Source organism: Panthera leo, chromosome D3 (genome assembly GCF_018350215.1).
Source record: "Panthera leo isolate Ple1 chromosome D3, P.leo_Ple1_pat1.1, whole genome shotgun sequence".
Lineage (NCBI taxonomy): Eukaryota > Metazoa > Chordata > Mammalia > Carnivora > Felidae > Panthera > Panthera leo.
This window is the reverse complement of record NC_056690.1, coordinates 445085-455868: the sequence shown is the minus strand read 5'-3', so window position 1 is coordinate 455868 and position 10784 is coordinate 445085. Positions and strand designations below refer to the sequence as shown.

General features: G+C 55.0%; 1 protein-coding gene across 2 annotated transcripts; it reads left to right on the top strand.

Moving 5' to 3' along the window:
* The first annotated feature begins 1475 nt into the window (after window positions 1-1475).
* Window positions 1476-9070, top strand: PGAM5 (PGAM family member 5, mitochondrial serine/threonine protein phosphatase). 2 transcript variants are annotated; one of them, XM_042909899.1, is made up of 6 exons: window positions 1476-1686; window positions 4642-4820; window positions 5761-5886; window positions 5991-6079; window positions 6201-6331; window positions 8029-9070. In XM_042909899.1, the coding sequence occupies exons 1-6, from the start codon at window positions 1496-1498 to the stop codon at window positions 8177-8179; spliced, it is 867 nt and encodes a 288-aa protein (XP_042765833.1). In that variant the 5' UTR covers window positions 1476-1495; the 3' UTR covers window positions 8180-9070. The 2 variants fall into 2 exon arrangements, with proteins under 2 accessions (XP_042765833.1, XP_042765832.1); XM_042909898.1 differs by having other exon boundaries at window positions 6198-6331.
* Window positions 9071-10784: the final 1714 nt, after the last annotated feature.

The window sequence follows — 10784 nt, the reverse complement described above, 5'->3', positions numbered from 1 at the left end:
CACACACACACACACACACTCTCTCCCTCTCTCTCTCTCTCTCTCTTAAAGAAACATTTAAAAAAGTATGTCAGATCATGTCAATTTCCTACTTAAAAATCTGCAAAGATGACCCAGAAATTCCTTTTCTGGGTACATACCCCCTCCCAAACTGAAAGGGACTTGAAGAGATATTTGCACACTTAAGTTCATAGCATTATTCACAGCAGCCAAATGGTGGAAGCAACCCAGTGTCCAGTGATGGGTGATGGATAAACAAAATGTGATATATGCATCAAGTGGAATATCATTCAGCCTTAAAAAGGAACTTTGACACACGCTGCAACGCGGATGAACCTTGAGAACACTATGCTGAGTGAAACAAGCCGTTCCCAAAGGACGAATACTGTGTGACTCTACTCACACGAAGTCCCTAGGATTGTCAAGTTCCTCCAGACAGAAAAGGGAAAGGTGGGGCCTGGGGGCTGGGGGGAGGCATAGGGAGTCTGCGTTTAATGCAGACAGCGCCACTTTGGGTGGTGCAGTGGCTGCCCTATAATGTGAGTGTACCTGACGCCTGGCTTAGATGGTGGGGCACCTGGCTGGCTCAGTCAGTAGAACATGGGTCTTTTCATCTCAGGGCTGTAAGTTCAAGGCCCACGTTGGGTGTAGAGATTACTTACAAAAACAACAACAAAAACCCCACCTTTTAACAAACCCCCAAACTGGTTAACAGTCAATTTTGGTACCTGCATTTTACCGCAGTAAAACCAAACAAACTCGCTGGTTTCCTACTTATACTAGGTTCTCTCTGCAAGGCTCCCTCATCTCTCCTAGCTCCTCGTGGCCTCGAGGCTGGGACTCCCAGAGGCGGGGCCCCCCAAGGAGTAGACCCCCCCCCCCCGCCCCCTGCGGGGTCACACACCCCTGTGACCACACCCCTTCCCCTCCCCCCCCCCCGCCCTGTCACACACATCCGCGGCCCCATCACACACACACACACACACACACACGCACGCACGCACCGCCGTCTCACACACGTGGCTCTCTCTCACACACACAAACACCCTGCAGCCCCGTTGCACACACCCTCGCCCCCCCCGACCCGCAGCTCCCTCCCCCTCTCTCACACATACACCCGCGGTCCCCCCTTCTGTCTCTCACACACACACACCCCCGCGGCCCCGCCGCTGGCTCTGGCGCTCCCGTCGGGAAGGAGGCTCCACGCGGGCAGCGCAGGGCAAACGGGAGGCGCCGCGTGAACGCTCGCCGTTTGAAGGCAGGAATGACTAGCACGCCGGCCTTCCGCACCGGATCCGGGGAAAAGGTCTCCGCCCCGTCGCGCACCACACCCCTTCCACTTTGTTTCCGGAAGTTGATTTTGCCTGGCCGGGGCGGGACTTCCGTCCCGGCGCTGTCAGCCGGCCGGAAGCGGGCGCCGGAGGACTCGTGTCCCCCGCGGCGCGCCGTCCTCCCGCGAGCGCCTGCGCGGAGCCGGCGCGGGACGGGCGCGGGCATGGCGTTCCGACAGGCGCTGCAGCTGGCGGCCTGCGGCCTGGCCGGAGGCTCGGCCGCCGTGCTCTTCTCGGCCGTGGCGGTGGGAAAGCCCCGCGCGGGCGGGGACGCGGAGTCGCGCGTGGTCGAGGCGCCGGCGTGGGCGGGGTCCGCGCGCCCCGGGCCGGGCGTCTGGGACTCCAACTGGGACAGGTGCGGGGCCCGCGGGTGGCGTCGGGCGCGTCGACGGCCGGGCGGCGGGGACCCTGCGGGCCGCCTGCCGTCCCGTTGGGTCTGAGACGGCTGGTTCCGCCGAGGCGCGGGCGAGACCGGCTCGCGTGCGGGCTTGTGTTCCGGATCTGGCCGCGAGGCCGGCTGTGGGGGCGGGCGGAGGCGCCCGCGGCCCCCGGAGCCTCGGCTGTGCCGCACGACCCCGCCGCCGAGCCCGGGCCGCCGAGGCTGCCTCCTCGGGGTCGTGTTGAGAGAGCACTGCGCTGCCTGCGCACCGGGGAGCCCGGGGCGGCGATGGTGGGCGGTGGACGGAGGGCTTAGATCTCCCTGTCTTCGTTTCCCTCCCTCGACTTCTGAACGCGCGGATTGGAGGATCCTTGCCTCCCAGCTGAGCGGAATGGGGACGAGGGGCCCAAAGGATGCTAGCCTGGCCCCTCAAGGGACCTGTGTGCAGGGAAGATGTGCGTCTTGGAGACGCGCGTGAGCCTTCGGCCACACGTGCTTATCGAGCGCTTGAGATGTGGCACCTGTGATCAGGAAACTTTTTTTAGTGTTATTTGATGTTAGTGAATTTAAATTTAAAAATCAAAGCAGTGCAGGTTTTTAAATATAGTTTATGTGTCGCAGTGGTGGTATTGACACGTTGGATTAAATAAAGTAAACTTTTGAAATTTCACCTGTCCCTTTCTACTTTTTAAAGGTGGCTTTTTGGAAACTTACATTTGTTGCTGGTGTTCTGTTTCTATTGGACAGCACTGGTCTGGAGTCTGGGAGTGGCCACTGTGGGATGGTTTAGCAATCCCAGCTCCTCCTCTGTCGTTTATCTGAATGAGTGCACAGAACTGGTATTGACTAGCAGCCTAGTTGTATCAAGAACTTCACGGGTGTTTTCTTTAGAACCTTTAATTAAAATAAAGACTTAGAATACGTTTACAGGAAAATTGGAAAGATAATAAGCGTTCCTGTATACTGCACACCTGATTTCCTCTTTTACTAACATCTTACTTTAGTATGGTTTATGTGTCATAATAAGTGAACCAATATTTGTGTTATTAACTTTTTTTTTCTTTTTGCGGTTGTACTTTTTTGCGGTTTCTTCAGTTTTCAGTTATTGTTGTCTCTTCCAGGATCCCACGTGACAATTAGTCATGTCTCCTCAGGCTTCTCTTGACTGTGGCAGTTTCTCAGACTTTCCTTGTTCTGATGACTTTGACCATTTTGAGGATGGTTATCGGGAATTTTTAAAAAAATTTTTTTTTTTTTTTAATGTTTAGTTTTGAGACAGAGAGAGACAGAGCATGAACGGGGGAGGGTCAGAGAGAGAGGGAGACACAGAATCGGAAGCAGGCTCCAGGCTCCGAGCCATCAGCCCAGAGCCCGACGCGGGGCTCGAACTCACGGACCGCGAGATCGTGACCTGAGCTGAAGTCGGACGCTTAACCGACTGAGCCACCCAGGTGCCCCTGAGGATGGTTATCGGGAATTTTATAGAACGCCCCTCAAATGGGATTTGTCTGTTTTTCTCATGATTGGACCAGGGTCATATCCTTTTTTTTTTTTTAAACATCAGTACAACTTCTGAATTTCTTAGGGCTTTTTAAGGAAACAAGGTGGACTTTGATTCTGTTTGAAGCAGCACTGGACTCACTTTATTGGTTGAGGCTGACACACTGTATTTGTTCACCAAGTCTAGATTTATGAAGGGGGATGCTGTCTGTGCTGGAGAGTTCCAGGACCTCATCCAGTGAATTCTCCAGCCTCTTCCTGAAGAACCTCATCCAGTCTGGGCTTTCTGTGTCTGTGCCTGCCATGCCCAGGGGTCTTCTCTGGCTCAGCCCTAGGTTCCCATGTGGCATCTCAGCCTATCTGTATTAGGGCACCCCAGGTTTGCCCTGAAGAACCCTTGAGTCGCCACCCCTCCCCCAGACCTTACGCTTTCACCACTGTCTCAGCTGAGTATGTTCTTTCCCTAGCTCTGCCCATGACATAGACCTTTAGCTCTTACTAATTTCAGTTCTGGGAGCCACCAGACATGCTTGTCTTCATGACATTTGGTCATTTCTCAGCATCTTTCCTGCTGCTGTCCCCCCACTTTCCCATCAGCTCTTTCTCACCTTTCCAAGAGTGCCACCCAATCGACTTCGTGATGCTGGGAACGTCTTCCTCCTCACTGTCCACCATGATCGCCACTATCCCATGTGCTGCTGAGCATTTCAAGTGTGCCTAGCGTGACTGGGGAAATGGGAGTTTTATTTTAACTTTCATCATCTTGATTGTAAGTAGCCACATGGCCAGGGGCTGTCATTCCTCTGTGTCAGCAAGTTCATACTGGCCTTCTTGTGGGCACTCCCCCAGCCCTCCCTCCGCTGCCCCTTCCTGTTACCTGGTTTCATTTTCTCCACGTCACTGACCACCTGGCTGTTACCAGTCTTCGCTAGAACGTAGGTAGCACGAGGGCTTCGCTTGTCTGCTTCATTCGCTGATCACCCCAAACAGGCCTGGTGCTTGGGTCTGTGCAGTAAATGAGATGTGCTCTGGGAGGAGGGACTCTCAGGGGCCAGTGGTGGAAGGCAGAGGACAACTGGCTTGTCCCTGTGCTTTCCTAAGACAGAAAGACTGGCTTGCCGGAAATCTCCAGACTGAGTTGTGAACAGGGGTCACAAAGATGACACCTCTCCTGTTTCTTTTTTTTTTTTTTTAATTTTTTTATGTTTATTTTTGACAGAGAAAGAGAGAGAGAGAGAGAGAGCGAGCATGAGTGGGGGAGGGGCAGAGAGAGGGAGACCCAGAATCTGAAACAGGCTCCAGGCTCTGAGCCGTCAGCACAGAGCCTGACGCGGGGCTCGAACTCACAGACAGTGAGATCATGACCTGAGCTGAAGTCGGACGCTCAACCGACTGAGCCACCCAGGCACCCCTCTCCTGTTTCAACATTAGGCGAGAACCGCTGTCCTTGGTGAACCTGCGGAAGAGGAACCTGGAATCTGGAGAAGAAGAACTGGCCTCCAGGCTGGACCACTACAAAGCCAAGGCCACGCGACACATCTTCCTCATCAGGCACTCCCAGTACCATGTGGATGCTTCCCAGGAAAAGGACCGCACGCTGACGCCCCTGGGTACGTGCTGGTCGCACCGGGCTCCTTTGTACCTGTGTCAGGGGCCTGACCAAGATTCAAGCACGGTCATTAACAGTGATCGTCAGCCCGACTGACACAAGACAGTCGTTGAAAACACCCTCGGCTTTAAAAAATAGATGGTGAGGCTTGCAAGCGATCAGATCTGAGGCATAGCAGAGGTGTTCTGTACCCCCGACGCCCTGTGGGTGCCTACTGCGCACCCTGTGTGCTTGACTCAGCCTGCTGCTGAAGACCCTGTGTCTGCACACGCAGGTCTGTTTAGAGTCGGCTTTGTGATAAACCGACGAGACCGGGTGACAGCCGCTCTGACTGGCCAGAAGTGCCGCGTGTTGCATTTTCTGGCCGTCGTGAGCGGCACTGCCGGGCATGCCTGTCCGCCGTGTGCTGCATGCAAGCATGTCTGTAGAAGAAACTCCAGGAGGAGAAGTGCACAGTGGTCTGCGCTGCACTTACCCATTTATGCGCATATTAAAAAATTCAGATGGCATAGAGGGTTCGGCAGTCTGTTTTCCAGCCTCCTGTGCTGGTCACTCTGAGGCCGTCGGGTCTTTATGTGTTGACATCTGTGATGATTGCACAGCTGGTGGATCGGTGGCACGTTGCGACTCCATCTTTGGGCAAAACTGAATAAAAGTGGCATGAGGGACCCAGAAATAGTAAACAGGACCCTACCTAGACTTCAGCGAGCCTCAACCTTGGTCATTGTTTTCAACATTTCTTCTGGATGGGGCTGAAGGTAACTGGATTATCTCATTGGTCTAACCTGCTGAGTGCCTCGCCCCCAGTTAGGCCCAGGCCCCAGGAGGGCCTGCCCGTCTTGTCCCCCAACCTTCATGGTACTTGGGTGAGGACTGGGGTATTTGTAAACAGAAGAGGGGCTGCAGCAACATGGAATTCTCTGGTGTGTTTCACCTTCAAGGTCGTGAACAGGCTGAACTGACGGGGCTCCGACTTGCAAGCTTGGGCTTGAAGTTTAATAAAATTGTCCATTCGTCCATGACCCGTGCCATCGAAACCACTGATATCATCAGCAAACACCTGCCAGGTGAGTGCCCTGCCGCCCCAGGCCCCTTGGCAGCAGGACTGAGATGGGAGGGCTCTGGGCAGCCTCTCCCGAAGGGGTAACCTGAGTCCCTGCTTTTCCTGCAGGCGTCTCCAAAGTCAGCACAGACCTGCTGAGGGAAGGCGCCCCCATTGAGCCCGACCCACCCGTGTCCCACTGGAAGCCGGAGGCTGTGGTAAAACCCCCACTCCCCCGGGGAGCACCCCCTGCTCCAGCCCCTCACTCTCTCCACACCCCTCGACCTGTGGCCTGCGTGCTGCCCCTATGCTTAAGATTCTCTACTCTGCCCCCAGCAGTATTACGAAGATGGGGCCCGGATCGAGGCCGCCTTCCGGAACTATATCCACCGGGCAGATGCCAAGCAGCAGGAGGACAGTTACGAGATCTTCATCTGCCATGCCAATGTCATCCGCTACATCGTGTGCCGGTGAGGAAACAGTACAGACGCAGCCGCTTGGCCTAGTGTAGGGCGGGCCGCCTGGCCAGTGGTGTTTCCTGGGTGAAACCCACATGGCCACCTGCTTAGGGCTCTGTGTGCCCTGGACTCCTCGCACCGTACAGTCTATTTCCCCCCATCTTGGGAGACAGTGCAAACATTCTCTTTCCAGTTTATACTGTTTGTATCTAGTACCCGCCAGTGGGTCCTGCCACAGCGGATCCTGTGGTGGCATTTGCCTGACGGTGCTTTCGTGTTTCCCTCATTCTGCATTTCTTCATTCAGATTCTTTTGTAAGAGCTCACTCTCACTCTGCGTTGGTTTGCTTGTAGGATTATGGACTCACAGATCTTTAGTTGGCGCCGTGGGTCGTAACGCATCAGCACGTCGCTGCTCTGGCTGCCCCAGCATTGGCTGCTGGGCCTCACTTCCTGGCACTATAGTAGGTTCCGGAGCCCCCATGAGTGACGCCTGCCCTGAGGCGCAGCTGTGTGTCAGAGGGCTCTGGAGGTGGTTAGGCTGGCTGGCACTTACGTATCTGACCAAAGCTCACTTAGTGCAGAATGTGAAATAGCCGTAAGCCCAGCCAGCCCCCAGACCCACCAGAAAATGTGTGTCAGGCATTTGAGTAGCTGTGGGATTTCCCCTTCTCGTGAAATGACAAGTATGGCAGCAGCAGGACAGGACACAGCCCTGCCGGCTGGCCTGTGGTGCCGTCCAAACCTACGCCTAGGGTCTCTGCTGACCCTGCTTGACCCTCGGGCCTGTCGCCAGAGCTGGGGGGGTGGGCGCGCGTACGGCCTCTGGTGAGAAGCTCAGAGCATCCGGGGCAGGGTGCACAGGGACGCCAGGCCACATGGAGGGCGACTTGAGACGGGGCTCCACACCCTCCAGCTAAAGTGCCCCCAGAAGGCGTAGTCTGGGAACTCCTGTGTACAACACACACCGTTTCCTCCGCGCCCTCCTGTCTGCTGCTCTTGGCATGCGTGGATCAGCCGTGTGTGAGCACCATGTTCTAACACGGCCTGGGGTAGGCTGACGTAGGCGGCCATTAGGAAGTGACCCCGATGCTGAAAACATACGCAAAACCCAGAAGTAATCGTGGGTTTGGCGTAAAGGTGGCCCGTGTGACAAAGGGCTAGAAGGAACCAGAGCATCCCCGTCACGGTATGTGAGGGCCCTGCAGAGCCTGGGGGAGACGTGAAGAAGACTCAAAAGCAGCACTAAGGTAGCTCTCCCCGAGGCTGTCGGCCGCAGGGTGAGCCGCCGGGATGGCGCTCGTCCACTGGGACATTCGGGGCTCAAAGGACGTCTGACGACTCAAAGGGAAGCCATTATGACACTGGGCTTTTCAGCAACTATCGCGCCTAAAAAGCATTTCTAAGAACAAGAAGACACTGTTCTAAGGATTATGCGTTACACCACCCTGTTCCCGGCAGTGAGCGGGTCAGGAGTGGGTCTTCTGCACCGTCTGGCGCCCCCTGCCCCCTTCTGATTACACTGGAAAGAGATCAGCCACACTCACCTGTAGAAACTGTGTTTCTGACTCACCTGCACCTCTTGAGCTGGGTTGGTCCCCTGACTTGATGGGTTGGTGTCTGCCCAGCCCTTCCCTTTGCGGGTCCTGGCCCCGGGAAGGTCTGAGGGGTGACTGAGCTCCCTGTTCCAGCACGTTCTTTCTCTTCCAGGGCGCTGCAGTTCCCCCCAGAAGGCTGGCTCCGCCTCTCTCTCAACAATGGCAGCATCACCCACCTGGTGGTTCGGCCTGATGGCCGAGTGGCGCTCAGGGCCCTCGGGGACACGGGGTTCATGCCTCCGGACAAGATCTCCCGCTCCTGAGGGCTGCCCAGAGGACCTGCTCTCCAGGTCCCCAGCCTGGTTCGCACAGGTGCCGCCACGGACACAGCTCCTTCCCCATCTTCCTTCCACAGGCTTTGCTGTGGTGATGCTGTTTCTCGGGGAGGAAGGTGAAAAAGCACGAATGTCTTTAGTATCTAAAATGTGGCGTTTCAGTCTGTACTTCGGCCCAGGATGGAAAAGGGAATCGTCCTGAGCAGATCAGCCTGATTTCTCTCTTGGGGTTCTCTGCCCTGTCTGCCAGGACGGGGCCTCACTGACGCTGTCTGCGGGGACTACGGCCAGTTTTCCCAGGCGTCTTTGGTTGTGACCGCTGTTGGCCACGTGAGCCCCTCGAGGCTGTCGGCAAAGTCCACTAGGCACGAGGGGCTCCACGGAGGAGGGCCGCCAGTGCTTCCATTCAGAACTTGTCATACATTCTTCTCATTTCTTAAAACTCCATCACTTAAATATTTGTCAATTAAAGATTCTATTCATCTGGGTTCTTGCTTTGGTAACCACTCAGTCTGGAGTCCTGCACCCATGACACCGCTGGGTCTGAACTCCCCTGTGTTGTTAGGCCTTTCCCGGCACCTCAGAGCAGCATGACGGGTGAGGGAGGGGACCGGAGAGCGACAGTGCAGCCAGGGTCCTGTTTCAGTAAAATACCAGATACTTTAGTCTGCCTCTGGCTGTTAATCCTTTACACTTACGGATGAAACTGTTTAGACGTGATGTGTCCATTCCAAGTATTCTGTTAACTTAGGAGAAACTTCCTGTGAGGTGGTTATGAACATTTTCTGCAATCTGTGCAACTAATTGGGACATCTGATCCACTTCTCTGTAACTTTGGAAATAACTGCAAAATAAAATTTTATTTTACTGGTTTTTCAAGGTGCTATTGTGAATGTTTTAAAGAAAACAGGAGCCCAGACTTGCCAGAATGCTGCAGCAGCGGTGGCAAGTGTTTTCCACGGTGATGTGTTTCCTGGGGTTGACGGCCTTGCTGGGCGTGTACCCACCAGGGGCCAAGGCCCAGACCCAAGATGCACCAGCCCCACGGCACTTTCTAGAAAGTTGCGACATGCCAGGGGCTGTACCGGCTTCTCAGAGGATACAAGTGACAGGCAATACATCTGACCTCCGGTGTGCATGACGCATGGGAACCCGAGTCCGAGCCCTGGACCCTCAGACCAGCCAGGACCTGAGGTGGAGGTAGCAGGCCCTTCCCCTCCTTCCTCAGGGAAGTTGGTGCTGCCGCCTCTCTCATCTTCAGACCTGCCTTTCCGGCAGCATTTCACTTGACCTTTGAGATGCAGGGCAGCATTTTGGAAACCAAAAACAAGCCCACATCGCGGGGAGGCAGGTGAGGAGCAGGAGGTCGGTGCTAACATGGGGTCGGGGCTCACTGATGTCTGAGGGGACAGGGACTCCAGACTTCTGGGATGTCAGCAGCACTGTCCCAAGTTTGGCCCAAATGAGAGCTGTATCAGGAACCCACATCTGGGAACAAACAGCACTTGGTTCCTATGGTGGCCTGCTGCTTATTCCAAAATACTGTCTTCTGAGACCATCAAGAAAGGAACGGAGTGCATCTGTAAGCAAAGACAGTACTGGCGGGTTTTGTGCGCAGCTGCAACATGCGGGTGTAAGACAAGGAAAGTGCAGGCCCGGTGAGCACACCCAGCTGAGGACGAAAGGGCAGTGAGTGAGCGATGGCCTCCGAAGCCACACCCCGTCACAGCAGTAATCCCACAACCCACCGTTTCCTCTCGAAGCTGTGAATGTTTCTGGGAGTATCTCCAATTATTCACGAGGATCCGTCTGTGGTCCTTGTTGGGGAAGGTCTTCAAAAAGACGTGACTGCCAGTCGACCTGTGAGCTGGCCCCACACACCCGGAGGCTCCTCACCCTCTCCCCTCCTTGGATATGGACTCCGCTCACCTTCCCTGCCCACGGAGCCTTGAGATGGTGACGTGGGACCGAGAACGTGTGTACAGCATGCGTGAGTGAACCGCTGAGGCTTCCACAGAAACTTCTGGAGGATGGGTGCAGGGGTCTGTTTCATCTTCCCACCCGAGACAGGCCTCCTGTAGAAGTTCTTTGGCTTGTTACACCTGGAGCGGCCGGCCTCTTTCTTGGTTTCTCTCTGCCCCCCGTACAGGGACCAGTTACACATTTCTCCCGGAAACTCCCAAGAGGGTTGCAAACCAACACCTGCCACGTGTGGTGGGCACTCATTCTAGAACAGCCTGGCTCTGGTTTTCCCCCAGGCGACGATGGTGGGGGCTTTCCTGTGTCCCTCGTGTGTCAGCCGGTGCCACAGCACCACTGAGTGGTCCCCATCACCTCTTCTGAAAAACTTACACTCCATTTGTTAACATCACGAGACCGGTTTCATTTCCAAGGGCGATTATGAAATCTGTGCTAGCTTAACTCGAAGTTTTTCACAACCATGTTAGGAACAAAAAGGGCCAAAAAACAGCAAATTCACCACCATCAGATTAATGTACTGTTTCATCACAACACTGCTTAAGATTTTACTAAAAACGGTACTTGCCCAGACACCAGTGAGAGCAGTCTTTCTGAAAGCTTAGAATTATTACCA